Raw genomic sequence first — 19,869 nt, 5'->3', positions numbered from 1 at the left:
CAGGAAGTTTCAATTTGGGGTATAACTTACCTCGCGGCGACTTGTCCATACAGAACAGGCAGCACATACTGTGGGCTCCGCGCTGTCAGGAGCCTCCCAGCCGACTGCCTGATTCTTAAAGGGAAAAATCGACTCCAGCCCGCTAATGTTTTGTGGCTGGCGGCTGCCAACATTGGCATGTACAGCGTCAGCACTGTGTGGCGGAAGCAGGGTTTTGTTTCTTCTTCACCGCCGGTTCTCCGCCCATGGCGTCTAGGGCAGTGGTCGTCAAACTGCGGGCCGAATCAAGTATTCATGCGGCGCGCGCTTCTCTGTCGTATTTTATAATAACATGCCTCTAACAACCAACAGCCGAATCCAAAAGCGTCAAATAATGTTAAGGGAATAGTTTCCATGCACGTCAAATCATATTAAGAGAAATGTTTTCCTGTACAGTAAAAAACAGAAAAACTTACAGAGGCAGTAATATTTTAAGGCGTGCCTAATTTGAACTGACGTTGGTGAATTCGGCCACAACCTAAGTAAAGTTGACTATTTGCTTCAGGGGCAGAGAGGTATGTAGCATGCCCACTGTCGGGAACTGGATGTGACAGGACGGATGTTTTAATGCTTGTGTTCCAATACTCGCTGATCACGGACGTGCGCAACTCGGACCGATCAGCTGTTACGGTGTAAATTTTCACACGGAAGTAACATGAATTTGTGAATGCGCATTACAGAGACGGTCATCTTGACATGAAGCAAAGTATATGAACTTATTTTAAGCTGTTTTAATACAACGCCATAAGTAGAACAAAAATGACGTCCAAAATATCAAGTAAACATTTGCGATCGTTTCTCATATTCTATAATGCATTTAAATGTAAATCTACTTGACGTTCTTAATCAAGTAATCATCCGCTCACACGGATAACAGAACTGCACTTCGCCAAACAATTAGAATTTCACAACTTTGGGTCACTGAGGGTGGCGGTTACCTGTAACAGAACAGTCGACACGAAGGATTCCCAATAATGCCGAATATTAACGGTCAGTACTTGGGACAGACGACCAACTTATCGCGCTCTTACTATAGCTAGTTTACTGGTGTCTCAAAACATACTAATTTACGCGAGTTCCCAATTAATAACAAGATCCGTAGATATGCGGCCAGACGTGCCGGTCCACAATGTCAGTATTGGCTCTTGAGAAAAAAGTTTGATGACCACTATGGTAGGGGGGTCGGGGGGCGAAGCTTTTTTCTTCCGCTCTGTGCACCCCCACCTCCCCACTTCCCCCCCCCCCCCCCCTCCCCCGCGCCCGCTGACAATTGTGACCGCTCGATTTTGTACGACTGAGAATAGTTGATCATTGACACTGCATTACACTGGTTGTAATTCTACTTTTGGTTTAATAAACTTAAGTATTTACGTCTGCATAAGGAATACTCTCTTTCAAATTCTAAAGGTGGCAGGGGTAAAATACAGGGAGCGAAAGGCTATTTACAATTTGTACAGAAACCAGATGGCAGTTATAAGAGTCGAGGGACATGAAAGGGAAGCAGTGGTTGGGAAGGGAGTAAGACAGGGTTGTAGCCTCTCCCCGATGTTGTTCAATCTGTATATTGAGCAAGCAGTAAAGGAAACAAAAGAAAAATTCGGAGTAGGTGTTAAAATTCATGGAGAAGAAATAAAAACTTTGAGGTTCGCCGATGACATTGTAATTCTGTCAGAGACAGCAAAGGACTTGGAAGAGCAGTTGAATGGAATGGACAGTGTCTTGAAAGGAGGATATAAGATGAACATCAACAAAAGCAAAACAAGGATAATGGAATGTAGTCTAATTAAGTCGGGTGATGCTGAGGGAATTAGATTAGGAAATGAGGCACTTAAAGTAGTAAAGGAGTTTTGCTATTTGGGGAGCAAAATAACTGATGATGGTCGAAGTAGAGAGGATATAAAATGTAGGATGGCAAGGAAAGCGTTTCTGAAGAAGAGAAATTTGTTAACATCCAGTATTGGGGAGAAGAGAAGTTTGTGGCACAACTTGACCAGAAGACGGGATCGGTTGGTAGGACATGTTCTGAGGCATCAAGGGATCACCAATTTAGTATTGGAGGGCAGCGTGGAGGGTAAAAATCGTAGAGGGAGACCAAGAGATAAATACACTAAGCAGATTCAGAAGGATGTAGGTTGCAGTAGGTACTGGGAGATGAAAAAGCTTGCACAGTATAGAGTAGCATGGAGAGCTGCATCAAACCAGTCTCAGGACTGAAGACCACAACAACAACAACAATAATTTTGTTTATGTACTATGAACTTGGACTACGATATTGTCAACAGAGATTGGTTGCATTTGATTATTAACAGAGTACGCCAAAAAACTCATCTGTTGATACATCGAATGTTGTAATTTGGTAAGCGAAACAGTCGGGCAATCGGAATTCGATGGAATTAATGTTAATGATAATGTAGTTGACTTAATACTGCTTTTGAGCTTATGTTTGACGTTCCTTTCACAAATTTTAAATTCAGCGGCAGTGTACCTTACAGTATATTGTTTAATGTGTTTCGTGGATGTTTCAATGTTTAACAACTTCATATACACCAGCGTGCTCATTTTCTTCCTTCGAACGTCACACAGTTAGGTTTCGAGCTTCCACTTGACAAGTTTTAATACTACATATTTTATTTTTTAACATTAACTGTAATAATTTATAATCAATTTTGAGACTGTCCAGGTCATCTCCTGAAACGGCGGGCACGTGCCGGTTTTCTTTCCTGGTAAGTTGAGGAATGGTGTAAACGTGGAACAATGGTTAGGTTACTGTTCCCACTTTGTGGAAACAGGAATAAGAACATCGTGGTCACAATTATTCGTAAAAGGAAAGCTAGTGCTTCAATCAGCAAAACAAAATTTCAGTAGTCGTTATCCCCACATTTTATTATTTGAGTGGCACTTTCACAGAACACTTTAAATAAATACCCACATTTAACATGTAATGAAAATAACAAGTTTACAAAATACGGGTACGTACTGCTGAATAGCCGCCCCGCAGTTCATCGGTTCTACGACCGTCCGTGACCTTAAACCGCCCCTCTGTAAACCTGGTTGTCACTGACCGAACCAGCGTGAAGTGACTTGGGAAAATAAGTGAAAATGTAATTCAGGAGAGTCGGACGGCGGTTTAAACGTCCATTCTAAAGTATTTGATTCCACTCCACTAACCACTGCGCCACCTTTATCGGAACCAGAAGAGAAGTACATTCACTTTTTAGCACATTCCTTCCATCGACTTGTGATAAGTTTCATGTTATAGAGACATGTATTATATGACAGCTTATGGCTTTCCTACAAATGATTGTTAATAATATTCAACAACTTTGTTTTCTTAACCTGGATACTATTTTAGTAAAAATAATTAGTATTATTGTTGCCACTGAGGATACAACGCAAGTTTAGATTACAACCACAGTAGTTTCGTGTGTCATACGTTCCAAAACGATATGTAAAAATCAAACCAGTGTATGATCGCAAGTATTTGTTTTATTCAATGACCGGTTTCGATCGTTATAGTCGTCACATAGTGTAAATGATAAACTGTAGTAAACACTTATGGTTCTAAATGTAGGTCAGTCTGTGCTTCAAGGAGACAGATTAATCTGAAGACGATCAGTGACCTCGAAACCGATAACTGAATTAAACAACTATTTGCGGTTAAGGACTGTTTTGGTTTTTACATATTCTCAAATTTTGAATCGCTGTTATCTTCAAGGTGACCATATCACCCCTCATCACGTTCCAAAACGACAGAAATGCTCTCTGTAACTTGTCACTGATTTCTATGATACAGAACAAATATCTATATTTCCAGTAAATATTGTTGTTGTTATTATGTTAAATACAACATATCCTAAAATTAAATTTGTTCATTTAGTGCTAAGATTTTTCATTTTTCACTGAAGCAATAGCGTGTCGTTTTATTCTCTTTATTGTACTGCAAAGTTTAAACAAAAGTAGTCTATCGGATTCGTTGAATGAACTGTGACTTTGAAACCACAAAAAATATAGAAAAGAGAAACTGAAACTGAAATTTGAAGAATTTCATGAGTTTTCAGGTGTAGCTAGAGCTCTTAATGATAAAATTTCGTTTATAATCACTTAGAAGCATGTAAACTAAAAAGGTAGTAGTAGAAACTGCATTGTCAAAACGTCAGCCATCTGTAAGTAATCTCTCCTGATATTAGTACAATTTTTACAATGTCAGATTTGTTTCTGCGATGTTTATATGTTGTAAACAACGACGTGTGTAGATTCGTTTCCACATTACAAGGATCTTAGTGTTTGCTAAGTACGTAATCATTTCTCATTTGCAGCCACAAAATTAAGACATGTTGTAACTTACGCAACAGATTCTTTCAGTTTTCAGTCAGATGTGAGAATCACTAACAGTATGAAAGAAAAACATCGAAACTGAAATTTTTAGTTGTAGACAATAAAAGCTGATTCTCTAAACACAACAATAATGTTTGCTTTTGGAAGTGCATTGTGTTCCGCAATAGGTCCTTCTCTTCTTCTTGTTTCGAATGGGCCTACTTTGAACCACGCTCGTTCAGCTGTTGGCGTTTGATCTTCACCTAGTACTGTCGCATCCTCTGCCGATGTAACTCCTTCCTTTCTTCTGTCCAGCGGGTACCTTTCCTTGTGGGCTTTTCCTGAAATCCTCGGACTTCCTTCAGCGTATATCTCACAGACTGTCGGTTCTGGAGATCAGTTATTGCCAGTTCTTTAACGTTCTTTAAGGTCCTTTTGATAAAAACGCAGATTTTGAAAAACTGGTCTAACAGTGGTAATATCGATAAAGTATCGTTAGTTGTGCACGTCTATTACAGATTAATTAAGCATTTACTTACCTTTACAAAGCCGTCTGTGACTTTACAGAGCTGAACGTACGTCGAGTAGTCACTGCCCGAACTATCCACCTCTTACACGAATGTTATACCACTGATCCGTATTTCTTACAGAAGTATTTTTAACTTAAGTTTTAAATTTGTACGTGTTCGCACAGAGTAGGAATATCCGTGCAGTGAGCACCTTGACGCGCAGAATGGAATTTTTGTCGCCTACATACACTGCCCGCAAAATCGAGTGACTATAGTCAAGAAAGGTTTTGCCTGTAAGCGCTCTGTAGGCTTTGAATGTCATTACATGGCTAATGCAAACACATCTTGTTCAAAAGTACTGTGGATTTTATACACGCGTTTCATGACCATCTTAATAATTTGCATTAAATATTTAGAACGAATCTGACGAGACTTCAAAGAGATAAATGCTAGGGTATTACAGCTAATTTTTTGTTCCAGAAAAGAAAGTTTTGTTCTGCATCGTATTGACATGTCTCTGATTTAATAAATTAAATTGGGGCGAAATTGTGAAAAGACTTGCAGATGCGTCAAAGTTAAATATTCCCCTCCCCCTCACAAAAAAAAAAAAAATCGGGGGCTATGGCGAGCATGTTATTAGTGTATCACACACTGAAGTATTTCTGGAGGAGAACTTTTCCGTTTTTACTTTCTTATACTAAATGTTTGTTTTTCATTGATCCTTAAGGAAACTAAAATATTAAATACATGTAACGATTATCCACGACATACGTACTAGTATTCCTACGACAATTTCCTGTTGCAACTGCTTTATCTCTGTATTCTGTAGGTAATGACTCAGTCTGTCACACGTAAAACTTATCTGTGGGTGAAAATTGCTCGAAATTCATATATAATCAACAGATTGACTCGTAGCACTCACGCGCTGCGGAACCTATCTTTGTTTCAAAACTTAGATGTAGGGTTTTAATTGTCTGTTTCAATGCATGTCGGTATTTTTCAATGCATAAAGCGAGTGTTGCTAGTAGGGTATCTAATTAGATGTTTGTGATACTTACCTTTCAAAACAAACTTTTCCTGATTTGACTTATTCCGATTTACATCCATAATAGTAACAATTATTCTCCACTGATGTTACAAATAATGTGTAAAAACAGGGCGAATAAATATAATACTGAAGTTACGATCTCGATGCAAAATGAAAATAAACAACGTTATTCTGAAGTTATGTGACAAATCTGGTTTGGTGTTGGCGACATGCACAGTACACTATGCTGACCCTGTAGGTAATGTGCTATGCGACGGTGCTATGAGAGTTCAGTTTGACTTATGACCCGGTTCTTGAGTTTGTGGTTGAGATGTAAGTGGAGCTCATACATTTCTGATGTAAAAATAGTTCCTAAGAAGTTCCTCATATTGTGTGTTTAAACTAACCTAAAGTAGGGGAGAAGGTTGCACCCTGAGGATAAGGTACCTAGGAACACGTGATCTTTTATGGTCAGTATTTCAGTCTAGTGACCGATTACACAATGGAATGAAGAAATGCGCACTTGACATCGCCATAAACTGTTTCCGACCTTTTATACGGTTTTGTTGTTGTGGGACACGAGCTATTGTGTTTTACAGCATTTGTAACTATTTTGGGTTCTACCAATTTATGTACTGTACAACATATTAAAACTGTTTGGAAGATACTCTTAATACTTCAATTACAGAATTTCACGGTGAGCAAAATTCTTTGCGTTTTTAAAACTATTTATACGCAGTGTTTTGAATAAATAATGCAACACATTTTTTTACTGAAAGCAGGTTGGTTTTATTCGGGATTCCAATACACCATATTATTCTCCACTTTTTTGGCTACAAAACCCTATTTTTCAACATAATCTCCGTTCAATGCGACGGCCTTACACAACCTTGCTGGTACCGCCTGTATGCCCGCATGGTACGACTCCACTGGTCGGCGTCAGAGCCAGCGTCTTGATGCATAAATAACCGGCCCAGCATCCACGTACTGCTTCCCGCGGAGTGTATCCTTCATTGGGCCAAACAGGTGGAAGTCTGAGGATGTGAGATCCGGCTATATGGTGGATGAGGAAGAACAGTCCATTGATCCCCTCTGGAGTGCGCAGACTCGTGTGAGACCTTACGTTGTCATGGAGAAGTTTGTTTGCATTTTTGTGCCCACGAACACGCTGAAGTCGTTTCTGCAATTTTCTGAGGGTAGAAAATACACTTCAGAGCTGATTGTTGCACCATGAAGGAGGACATCAATTGAATAACCCCTTCACAGCTCCAGACGACCGTCGAAATGACTTTACCGGCTGAGGGTGCGCTTTTGATGTTTTTCTTCGGAGGAGAGGTGGTGTGGCGCCACTCGTGGATTGCCGTTTCGTTTCCGGTTCGAAGTGGTGAACCAATGTTCGATCGCTTGTGACGATGTTCGACAAAAATTGTCACGATCTGTCTCGTAACGCGCAAGCAATTCCGCACAGATGGCACTCCGTTGCTCTTTATGATGTTCAGTTGGACGGCGAGGAAAACGATTGTGTCAGCACTACCAACCGAGACGTCCAGCCGCGCAGCGTGATGTTTGATTGTCATCCGTCGATAACCTCGATGAGAGTGTCCGCACTTTACAAACTGAAGGAGTGACAGCTGTATGCGACCGGCCAACACGCCGGAGGTCAGACAGGTTTGCGCGACCTTGTTACAGGTGCCTCATAAGTCACCGTGCTTTTGTTCAGGTCTCCGTAGACATTCTGCAAGTGCCTTTGAATATCTGCGATGCTCTGGTTGCCTGTGAAAAGAAACTCAGTGACAACTTTCTGCTTGGAACGCATCTTCGTTGCAGACCTCATTTCGAAGGCTACGCAGAGCGCCGCCACCTATCGGAACTTCATGAATGTATAGGGGCTTTAACAGGAGTATTCCACGACGTCCCACAACAAATTTCGCATTTTTTCAATCGAAACCAGCCGAGAAAAAAAAGTGCTACGTTACTTATTTAACAACCCTCACACTTCGTTAGTCGTACATCATTTTGTGTATTGAAACAGAACATGATCTTCCAATGGAACATGTTATATTTCGAAATGAGCTGCGTTTATTCAATGTATTAACAGCTTTACTTGTCTCGATCATGGAAATTTGCGATAGTATCTAATAGCTTCTATTTCAAAATGTATTTAATTTGTAACTGGCTTTTGATAATACTTACGTGGCTATTAGAATAATATTTTGACAGATAGACTCTTAGTTACAGTATTAACAAGATTTCTTCTAAATTTCAGTGGAATATGTTCCTAGGTACGTAGCCATGTTGTACCTTGAAACATTTTTCATATTTGTAAAAATCTTTCTTTTTTTGGAGTGATTTTCCTAACTTTAAAAGAGACTACAGCACACAGTAAATGACGCTATCACTTAAAAATGAAATACGAAAGTATACTATACTTCATTTAAACGGCTGGCTAGGGGTGAAAGTCAGAAAAATATTCCAAGATACAACATTCTCCTCTACAGGGAGAGAGTGATCTTCTGTGATGATGCATAAAACTAGCGTCGTATGTATTGACCTACTTTTTGAAAATACTTCATTATCTTTCGAAATTCCTATTAATTTATCTTCTCTCTATTTATATGTGAGATGTAATGCATTCCTCATTTTCGTCTTATGCATGTAATTACAGTTAATTTCGCCAATGTTTACGCATTTTCTGCGTTCTTCAGAATCATCCGACAGATTTTTGTTTTCTGCTTTCTTCTTTTCGTTCGTTGTTACACCACATTGACACCCTTCCTGCACGTATAAACACACAAAATCACGAATGAAATTGTCAGAGCATTTTTTTGGTGTGGGTTGCATACATTTAGGGAGAAGCAGACGTTCAGAGACAGACTTGGTTGATTTATGACCTGCTCCAGCCTTGACCTATTGTTCTGCTAATTGGTTTATGACCTCCTAGGGGATAGTCTTTCCTTCTGAAAAATCCCTCCCTCCTTCCCCTCCACCAGCACCTTCTCCACCTCTCTCCACCGCTGATACAACCACACCTTCAATACCAATACCAATTAATTAAATACACCAATAAATTAATTAACCCATCCCCCTCTAGGAAATCCGAATTTCTGTCATTCAAGTCATTCCCAGATACCCTCCATGGCCCAAGTGGTGCATTCTGGCAGACACACATATTCACAACTGTGGCTGTAATCACGGCAGCAGTTTTCTCCAGCCTCTGAGCGTTGGCACTGGCGGTGTATAAGGGGACGAGTGCACTGCATATGGACATCTGGAGGTGAGTGGACTGTTTGTACAAGTGTTTTCAGCTGTCTCAGGTATTTAGCCATGACAACTCCTAGAATTGTCGTTTAGTGCTTCTCAGTACATCGCAGTACGTGCTGTATTGTAGTGATACTTGTTGTTGTGACTATCCTATCATGAGTGAGAACCTTTCCTTCTCATTCTTCGTCCTGGTACAGGTGAAAAATCAAACTTAGGAATTCTATAGTGCTTTATAAAATACACTTAGTAGACCTGTATTGGTTAGAAATTCCACAATCGTGACGATATCACTCATGCTGAAATTTGAAATTCCATCTATCATTTTATACACAACCAGTTCCAATCGATCATATTCACGTTTGGTCAGTTTATTGTTTCCAATAGTGGTACAGTGAGCACACACATCAATCCAAGCACTCCACAGATTGTTTAAGGACATAACATGCAATTGAGCTGAAATCGGAAATTCTCAGCTAGCACCAATGTAATGGACTTCCTACCAAATGAAGTAACTGTGCCAGTATTCACCAATAGGAAACAAGGGGAAAAAAATCAGAACGGTTTGGAAACCAGGCAGTTGCGGGATCGAATCCTGCCAAATATACCAATCCTAGTATCCAGCAATAGGATGGAAGAAAAAACTGTCTCATACAGAGGATATTGATTATATAATTAGTCAATAAATCTGGTAGAGTGAGGAAATATTTCCAGGACATTCACAGCTGGTGATTTATCAGGTCTCCATTACTTTGTTCAGTTTTTGTGTGACACATGCTCGCTGGGCAGGAAGTAGCCACTTGAGCGAGAGGGAGTGAGGGGGGGGGGGGGGGGAGAGGAGAAGGATGTGTTTGGACAGGAATTTCTCAGGTATCAATATCAAAGAGTTGCCGCCACTGATGTTCTGTCCAACAGGAACTAACTAGAGGGGCGATGGGGGAGGTGGAAGGGGAAAGGATTGAGGGATAAGGGGTGGAGAGGCTGTCTCTCTCAGCATGCTCTGCTCATGGTGTCGTGAACTAAATCAGTTGGTACCTGCACTGCAGGGCAAGCACACGGAGCAGATGCTTCCACTGACCGGTACGGAAGGTGTGTGTCTGGGAACAAAACGGGAAGTGAGTATCAAATTTCAAAGAAAGCTGACAACTGGTATAACGCGTTTCTCTGCGGGCGACGGGCGCCTTCCAGTTCAGTGCTTGGGGCTCAAAGGGTTGCTCGCGATAGGGGGCATGTGGTACAGTGTGGCACATGCTGGATAACATGAAGCGGTCGGCATTTCTGCCATGCAGGTGGTGCAAAGACGGGATCAGAAGATTTTTTAACAGTGTAATTACATGTGGTGGGTTATGTTGACATCAGTTTTGTAAAGGTATTCATTGTGTGATCAGGAAGAAAAGTGAGCTATCTGGTTACTTCTTTTTGATGCATTTTACAAGATCTGCATCTTTCAAAACAGCAGACAATGATTAGCTTTTCCCACCAAATAAAAGAGAGATCCAACATATGCAAATTGAATTTTGTAAATAAACAATATATCCTTTGCTATGTAATTGAAATTGATGTCATGAGATCCTTCCTCTCTAGCACAGACTGAGTCATTTTCCCATCAATTTCCAGATGGAGGAGGGGAGGGGGGCTGGGGGATTTCCCAGAGGGGGAGGTTTTAATTAATTGTCGATTTAATTAATTAGTAAATTGATTTGATGTCAAAGGTGTGCTTGTGTTGGTGAGGGGTTTTCCCAGAAGGTTGGGTGAAATGGTGGTGGAAGGGGGGGGGGGGGAGAGGGAAGGCCGGAGCATTTCTGAGAAAGATGAATTATCAAAAGGGAGGTCATAAATCAATTAAAGAACAATAGGTTAAGGGTGGAGGGGGTCTTAAATCAATCAAGTTCGCCTCAGAAAGTATGCCTGGTCCTGAATGTATGCAACACACACTAACAAAATGCACTTACTTTGCTACATCCCACCTACTACTCTCTTCCTTATAAATGGCATTTCTAATGTACAGGGTGGTCATAATTAAGCTTTCGCTACTTCAACCAGTGTAGACAGAAAACTATTTATCGTATGGGTGCCCAACTTTATAGGAATGATGTTCAGATTTGTGTTGCAAGTGGTGTATGTGTCATGGTTTGCAGTTAGGCATTAGTACTGGTACGGCGAAGTAGGTTTGAAACATAATCATCAGTTTACATTACAGTTGCAGCAGTCAACATGGGTCCGGATATGTTGAGTAGGGCTTTACTCGTAAAGCTGTTTTATCAAAACAACAGAAGTAGTGGTGCTGCTCTTCGCGATTATCGACGCATTAAAGTGATACAGACAGCTCGTCTTTCCTCACAAGGGTTGAAGAACATGATTCGAAAGTTCGAATTAACTGCTGATTTGGGAATTGCTCCTGGGAGAAGCCGATGGTTAACAGTGCCATGGCTCAGAATACTGTATGCAATGTGCGATCCTCAAGCAGTGCATGAGCTATCACGACAGCTGAACATTCCATGGTCCACCGTTTTTACTGGCAGCTGTAGAGCAATGTCTACTGTGGTTCCAGATTGTCGTGGATGCAGATGGCTCTCACATTGAGCGAAGTTTGTAACCTGACATGTAAACATTGTACGCAATTAACAAATGTTACCCTCTCACGAGGAAATGAAAATGTGTTTCTTTGAATAGTTTATTCGTCAGTTCTCTTCCACATGTCTTTGCAAATGTTTCCACAAAGTTTCGTTGTTGTAAGATCACTCATTTTTGATGAGAGCCCTCCCAAGTAGCGAAAGTTTAATGACAACTTTCCTCTACCTTGAGAGGCCAAAAGTCATCTGAAGCCACTAAGACGTGAGTCGGACGTTGGCTGCTGAAGCCTATGCGGCGCATTGTCTCCGTATGAACCTGGCAGAAATGGATTCCTGACGCCTCACTTGCAAATCGACGGCCATCGACACATAGTAGACGGGCGATCGCCTGGTATGGCTCTGCGGAGGCGACGTGACGTCCGTTTATAAACACCTGTGGTCGTCCTACGCGATGATTTACGCGTATGGTCTCTGCGATGCTGAAGAACCACCCTAGACACCGCTGACGTAAATCCGAAATGTAGGGCACTCTCCGGTAGGCTGTGAACCATGCGTCTTGCACTGTTTATCATCCCTCGTTCGAAACCGGTTAACTCGCGATGTACTGCCACGTTTACTACACACCTGTCTGTAGCAGAGTGGTCAGATATCGTGTCTACAGTCACACTACATGCTCCATATAGCCGCAACGTTTAGAATTCAGACACAGCACATGTTCAAATGGGACAACACTTCACGTGATTTTTGGCCACTCAATTTACTTTGTTACTGATTTGATATTAGAAAAAGACGAAGATCTCCATTCCGTATGACTCTGTGGTCCGGAGAGAAGTCGACCTAACTCGTCCCAAAGATGTTCCACTGGATTCAGGACTCCAGCAAGCCAGTCCAGTTCAGGCATATTATTGACTAGAAACGACTGCCTCACAGATGCCGCTTTATGAGAGGGTGCGTTGTTAGGTGTTCGTGTAAAATAAAGGGCTGCTGGCACAAGTCGCATCACTGGTAACAGATAAACTGCGACTGAGATATTCAAGTAATTTCACTGATAACATCGCTACTTACGTGGGTTGTTAGCATCGAATCCCGAACTGTCCGTGGTCCGGTATAGATAGTAGGAACACTCTCAGATAGCGGGGAGGCAAACTGAGTCATCTCATGATTCTTCAGAGAAGGAGAATGAATCATAAGCGGCTTACGAACTTCGAACACGACACGAGTGTTGTGAGCTGCTACACTTCCCGTATGCACAAGAACAGCCTTGTCAGAGGTTAAGTGCCGCCTGCACCAACAATATGACGCAGGACTTTCCAAGTAGACAAGTGTACTTTTTATTTCATCATATTTATGTGAGAATTCCCTCTTCGGTGATTTCTTTAATTAATTCAGTATTCTTTCTTGTGTGATTCATGAAACTGCCATAATCTTCTAAGACGTAACTGTCTTGGAACTCAACCTAATAAAAGTTCTGCCTGTTTACCTGTGCGAACTAAATTTTGATGTAGTCTTGCAACTATTGACATTAAGCGGCACTAAACACTTTGTACAGCTTTACCGATCTTAAATATTTCGATTTTCACACTCTGCAGTTCTCAGACTGTATATCTCCTATGTCATTTACAATAAACTGTATAGGTGATATTTTGTTACTGTCTCGGAGTAATGCACTGTTTTAGCCTGTCAACTGACACTTTTCAGAACTTTGCAACAGTTTATATAGATATTTTCTACATCTTTGCTATGATTGTCCCGAAAACTATGATAAAGTTTCTATGCTCTTCCACTAACATTAAAATGTCAGAAATTATCAAAATAGGTTCCTTGCGACATTGTAATGAGAAAGAAGTATCTAGGAAAGTTTTGAAGGTTTATTGAAACGTATTACGTCATTTCAACGCTCTGAGATGCAGACTTCTTGCTAAGTCTCACTCTCAAGATAGTCCCCAATCGTCTGCATTACAACGGGACCCTTATCTCTTCTGTACGGTACCCCTCATCTAAAAATTATTGATATGTAGTGCATAAAGGCTTTGTGAGACGTGTCTGTCGTATTCTGCATTTACAACAAAACTCTCATCTCGACAACAACTATTTATGTTTCTTTAAACCTTATGCTTTTCGGCATTACGCCACTGTTCCTTTGAAAATGACGTAATGCAGAAACGCATAAGGATTAAAAAATATAATAAATTCTTGTGGTTAAGATATAATAACTAAAGAATTATCCATGAAAAAATTACGTATTAATGCCGCACTGTTTCCGTGTACTGGAATTAAAAAGTGTAATGTATCTGACTGTAGTATTCATCTAGATTCTCTAATGGATGACTTATTATTTCTCCTATGTTTAGATGATGTTGTCAACGACTATTAATATCAGAATCAAGGCAATTAGTCATTCATTTACTTCGGCTCTAATTTCCCTTTTATTTTGCAATATTACTTCCATCCTATATAGGACGCTAGCATGAAATTCCTCTTTCAACATCTGTCATTACCGAAATTTGTTTTGACGTTTGAGAACTTATTATCTTTAACTATCGCAACGAGTTACGCATGTGCATGGTTTTGTAAGCCCGAAATCGTTTCACAAATGTAATAAATTTCAAAATAAGAATTGTAATTTTGAATTTTAATTGTTAGATATTACATTATTACTAATTATCAACGGAGGTAATCATTTGTCCGATCGGTTTACATTACTTTGGTTATGAAAATGATGTTCTATCTCTGCTTGCACTCTTTTTCTACGGATTAATAAACGTTCGAACACATTTTCTCCGGTTTTTTGAGGTCAGAAGAACGATTTCATGAGTCCAGTGAACATGAGATTCGATAGAAACATTAGTTTCACAAAGGTGACATTAGTTTTTATTAAAAACATGATGACGCCATTATCTTTGCTGTTGTGCTTCCATTATAACCCATAGCGAACGTGGTATCTAAGGGAGTTAATTACCTATTTTCGAGCGTAAGAAATGAAAATATTCAACTTGTTCGGATGCTAAACAGTAATAAAATATTGCTCTCAACTTGGTTTTGTTGTCCCATAAATTGTTTCGAGATATAGTCTGTAGCCCTGTACAGAAAATGCGTCGCCTTTTTTTTCTCGACAAAGCGTCACATGCTGTTGCATCTTATATGGCTAACAAATTTCATATTTAGATGTTTTGATTGGTGGCATAAGCAGGTCTTCATCATTGCTTCACAAGCAGCTAAGGCGTGTGGTATATTTCGATCCACGGACATAAAAAAAGAATGGTCATGGTAAGTCAGATTAGCCCTTTATCGTACAGTTTTCTCATGCAAAGCTTCTCGCAGAAGGCGCTCAGTTTGGTTTAATACAAATTTCATTGCAATGAAGGGACAGAACAGACAGTATAAGGAGATTTAAGATCGTCGGGCGACCGAGATACAGCAACGTGATTTATATGTTAATTTTTTAAATTAAAAAAATTAGCTTTATGCTTTATTGCGTCGAAACTATTAAAACTTTTTAACAGTTATGCGGAGAGATGGTGAACAACTTAGTGCTACAGGCCGCGTCATCATGTGTCCTAACCCAAAGAAAAGCAAGGAACAACCCGTTCGCTGACTTCTTCCATCAACACGCGGCTGCTACGGTCGCAGGTTCGAATCCTGCCTCGGGCATGGATGTGTGTGATGTCCTTAGGTTAGTTAGGTTTAAGTAGTTCTAAGTTCTAGGGGACTGATGACCACAGATGTTAAGTCCCATAGTGCTCAGAGCCATTGAACCATTTTTTTCTTCCATCAAGTCAATTCTATTCCCCCTAGCAAGTAGATAACGACCTAAACTGAAGACGATCGTTGTTTAATGTTACTCGACGTTCGGTAGCTGGACATCGAGTGAGGTGGCGCAGTGGTTAGCACTGGACTCGCATTCGGGAGGACGACGCTTCGAACCCGTGCCCAGCCATCCTGATTCAGGTTCTCGTGATTTCCCTAAATCGCTTCAGCAAATGCCGGGATGGTTCCTTTGAAAGGGTACGGTCTATTTCCTTCTCGACCCTTCCCTAATCTGAGCTTGTGCTCCGCCTCTAATGACCTCGTCGTCGACGGGACGCTAAACACTGATCTCCTCCTCCGTCCTCCGGCAGCTGGACGATGGAGACGGGTTTGTACGAACTGTTTCGCAGAGGATGAGCTTGCAGTAAGCCACAATGATTGCCCACTCTTTCGATAACTTGCTACTTCCAGTTACTGCATTTGTTCTTTCGAACTACTGAAATCACTAAGCAACCTGAACAGGAAGGGGACAACGTTTAAAAAGAAACGCAGACACAACCAAGGCTGGAGCTATGCGCACCAGTATATAATAATCTCCGTCTAGGGCCCCAGAAACGGCCTGCAAGAGATAACTAACTGACGGCCACCGTGGCTAAATAGTGTCTGACAAGACCGAGCGCTGGCTTTAGTAATGTAAAGGACACATTGGGTCAAAAAATCCGGAAATTGTCCCCTAACTCACTGCTTACGTGCCGGAGGGTATGCAGTTGGAAATGAAGTTCAAGGCCGCGGGGGAGGGTGGTACGCAGCACCTTAACGATCGCCTTGCTTGCAGCTGCTACTTCGATCGTAATGTGCAGCAGGGAACTTTCTCAAGCGGAAATATGCATTTCCGTCCTCTGTGGAGGCGTTTATTTCGTCATTAGCTTATGAGTCTTCCCAAGCAAAATTAAATGAGAAGTCAAACAGTACCTTCTAACGGGCCGAGCGCGGTGCTGCAGTAATACGACACTGGGGGACTGCTATTCAGATATGTCCAGTCATACAGATTTAGGGGTTCCGTGGTGTTTCTTTGAGTCGCTCAAAGCAAATGTCTAGAGCGTTCCTTTGAAAAGGACACAGTCGATTTCCTTATCCAGCTCGTCTTGGCCAACTGCGCTAGTGTTCCATCTCACATGATTCTGGTGACGACGGATTTTTAAAACCCGTAGCAACGCGGTACTAGTGTGTTCTGCCTTTTTATTTGAAGGTACGGAACGGGAACTGACTTCACTTTCGTAACTGATTACTTGTGAAAATTTCACGTTACATTGTCGATGGTGAACCAGCAATAGAGGTTAAATATGAGACAATCTAGCAACTCGCGCCGGTGAAACGTTGGAAAAACCAGTAAACGGTCGTCGGCTCAAGATACTGGGACAAGTTTTAACAGGCAACACGTCAAGTAGTAGTCAACAGTTTTATAATTTTTCGTCTTTGATACATTGTAATGCATCAGCCGTGCATGGCTCCCTCATTATTAAAATATCGCGTATATCAAACCACAACTGTACTAAAATAAATAATCAGCTATGGATTTTACAACAGTTGCTGCATGTTTGTACATCCGTACCTATAATACTCCATTTTTGCAAAGGAGTTCCATTACACGAACAAATATGCTACATCACGTAATGTCAACTGTGTCACTTCAGGCCAAAAGACAGTTCACGTACTAGATAAGAAGGAAAGAAGATTAAGAGACTAAAGTCCAGTCGACAGCGAGGACCTTCGAGATCGGGCGTAAGCTCGTATTGGCTGTGGGCAGTTCAAGAAAATCATCTCGTTCTTCGCCCGAAGAGAAATCAAGGATAACACTTATCTCGAATGCCATAAAGGGATTTGAACCCTTCTTGTCCTAAATACGAGTGCAGTCTGTTAACCACTGCAACACCTCGAGTCGGACGATGTGACAGCGGGTCTCGCAATTTTTAATGGTTTAATAGTGCAGCAGCAGATTCGGAATACGGGAAGAAAGTCAGACGGCATGGGTTATTTAGAGACTGTGGCAAAGGTGAGATGAAAATACTGCTGTATCGCCATTCATTTTTCAAGAACTTCGCTCAAGCAACAAATATACATGTATTTGTCTAACGTGTTCAACGTTGAAAGCAAACTCCAAGGAGTTAAATCAGCGATTATAATTTTTATTTTCAGAAAGTAAAGGATAGAGGGGATGGTATTTTCAGCATTGGAGCGATGGCTCTTTATTGTCTTACAATCATGACAGTAGGAATGGAACCGGTCACATTTTGTTAGCTGTCATTCTCATGGACGTAGCATCGTTTCGACGTCTAGGTTCGAGACCAGGCAGGTACTCAGACCGTCGCTTGTAGTGCCCACTGAAAGCAACTAAGTCAGTCTTGCCATATAATTCAGTGCAATGAAATATCAATACCTGACATTATGCATGCTGTCTTTGACGTTGTGGAAACTTTAGAAATCACAGATAATTGCTGACTTAAGCGACCCTGTTTCGACTCCCTGCCGGGTTAGATATTTTCTCCTCTTGGGGACTGGATACTTGTTGCCCTTACATTCGAATCGACATTACTGACACGAAAGTCGACTCAGCCACACTGTTCTATCGTCTTTGCACTACTGTGATGGCTGCATGGGCACCAATCAAAAGCCAATACATTGAAATTAAAAAAAACACAAATACAGTATATGTCTGTGTACATTATTAATCACCTTTACTTCTTCGTATCACGAGTAATGCAGGAGACACTATAAGTGAATTTGTACGAAAACTGTTTGATGTTGTGGCCATATAAATAGTACATTGGGCAATGTTATGACTATATGAATTGTGTTTATTACTCATGATCACAATTCTAAATAGTTCCAAGAACCTCCAGATGTCATATATAAGAAAATAGCTTTGACGTTTGTCCGTCATTTCGCCAAGAGGCATTTCTAGTCTGAGTTAAAAAGATCAGTAAAATGATCAATTTCCGATTCTTCTGTCTGTCGAATCCCTCTCGTTAGTGATACGGAGACGAAACTTCAGGATGTCGAAGGGCGGCAAAATTACAGAGATCTGAAAACAAAGAAAATCCAGAAACATACGTGCCTTTTTTGCCAGGTACTCAGTTGTGTGAGATCTTGCCACAGTGTCTGTAAAATAAAGCAGTGGAAGGCCACACAACACACCTGTTGTCGCTAACTGCGCCGGAGGCGAGGAGCTCCTGGACGCTGTCGCCTCACTTTGCTGCTAAGCACGGGCCGGGCCATAGCGGGCGGCGTGCACTGTCTCAGCGAAAGCCGCACACGCACACCGTGTCACAACAGCTGCTAGCCTAGCTGGGGAAGCGAGCTGGGCCGCTAGTCGCCGTGCAAAGCGGGAGCGGGAAACAGAGCCAGGTACTCACAGGTAGGAACAACAGTTCATTTAGAGACGTCGTGGGGGGTCCGTCGGCATGAGCGGAGGCGGCGGAGCGGCGGCGGAGGCGTCGGACACGGAGGCGGCGCGGCTGGGCGACGGGCGCGCACTGGAGGCGGCGGCGCCAGCGCCGGACCGCCACCGCCGATCAATAGCCGCGCCGCCCCAGCCCCCGCCGCCGCCGCCGCTCACTGGGTCAGCAGCTGATCGCCGCCATCTTGCGTCAGCTGTGCGCAGGCCCCGCCTTGTTTACACTGCTACTTCGCCGATCGTTGCGCCTTTCCGGATTATAATCGCATCAGCTGGGGTCTATATTTACTTCCGGGTAAAAATACCCGTGTGGGAACATTGCTACATGAAAATTCGTATCACGAGAGGAAGTGACGTCGGAACTATTATTACAGTTCCGTTTGGCCACAAGCCGATGTCCTTTCATTTACTTCTGATCAAATATTAGATACGATTGCAGCATCTTACGTATGCTACTAGCACTTCGTTGAAATAAGCACCAGACAAAAAATTTGTCACCCCTAGGAGACAATACGCCAATATACCTACAAGATTTAGGGACTAGTTCCTTACACCAACATAAGAAAAAAAAATGCCTAGAAAAGACGGGTTCTAGAATGCTTACCTTGGGAACTATGAGCACTTGTTTGTCTTCGATACTATGAAATACACTTCTACTTCAAGCTCTTTGCTTCCATATTTTGAGAGGAAGTAGTATGTCCAACCCCCCCCCCCCCAAAAAAAAAGACCAGTAAACATGGGATCTACAATGCACTTGTCCATCGTCGCTAGTGTGGAACAGAACTCTTCCACTGAACAAGTGCTCCTAGCACTGTAAGTATGTAAATGCCTAGAAGTTAACAAGTGCCGGCCGCTGGTGGCCGAGCGGTTCTAGGCGCTTCAGTCTGGAACCGCGCGGCCGCTACGGTCGCAGGTTCGACTCCTGCCTCGGGCATGGATGTGTGTGAT

The 19,869-nt window shown here is 41.8% G+C and overlaps 1 protein-coding gene across 1 annotated transcript in view; it reads right to left on the bottom strand.

Moving 5' to 3' along the window:
• The window catches only part of LOC124789349 (tripartite motif-containing protein 2-like), a 423,313-nt gene extending 404,319 nt beyond the window's left edge, over positions 1–18,994 (bottom strand). Inside the window, exon 1 of the mRNA XM_047256674.1 lies at positions 18,881–18,994. Within this exon, the coding sequence (XP_047112630.1) occupies positions 18,881–18,900 (20 nt within the window). The 5' untranslated portion in view covers positions 18,901–18,994. The remainder of the gene's footprint in view (positions 1–18,880) is intronic.
• Between the last annotated feature and the right edge of the window lie 875 nt (positions 18,995–19,869).

Source organism: Schistocerca piceifrons, chromosome 3, assembly GCF_021461385.2.
Source record: "Schistocerca piceifrons isolate TAMUIC-IGC-003096 chromosome 3, iqSchPice1.1, whole genome shotgun sequence".
Taxonomy (NCBI): Eukaryota; Metazoa; Arthropoda; class Insecta; order Orthoptera; family Acrididae; genus Schistocerca; species Schistocerca piceifrons.
This window is presented reverse-complemented; position numbering and strand designations above follow the sequence as displayed.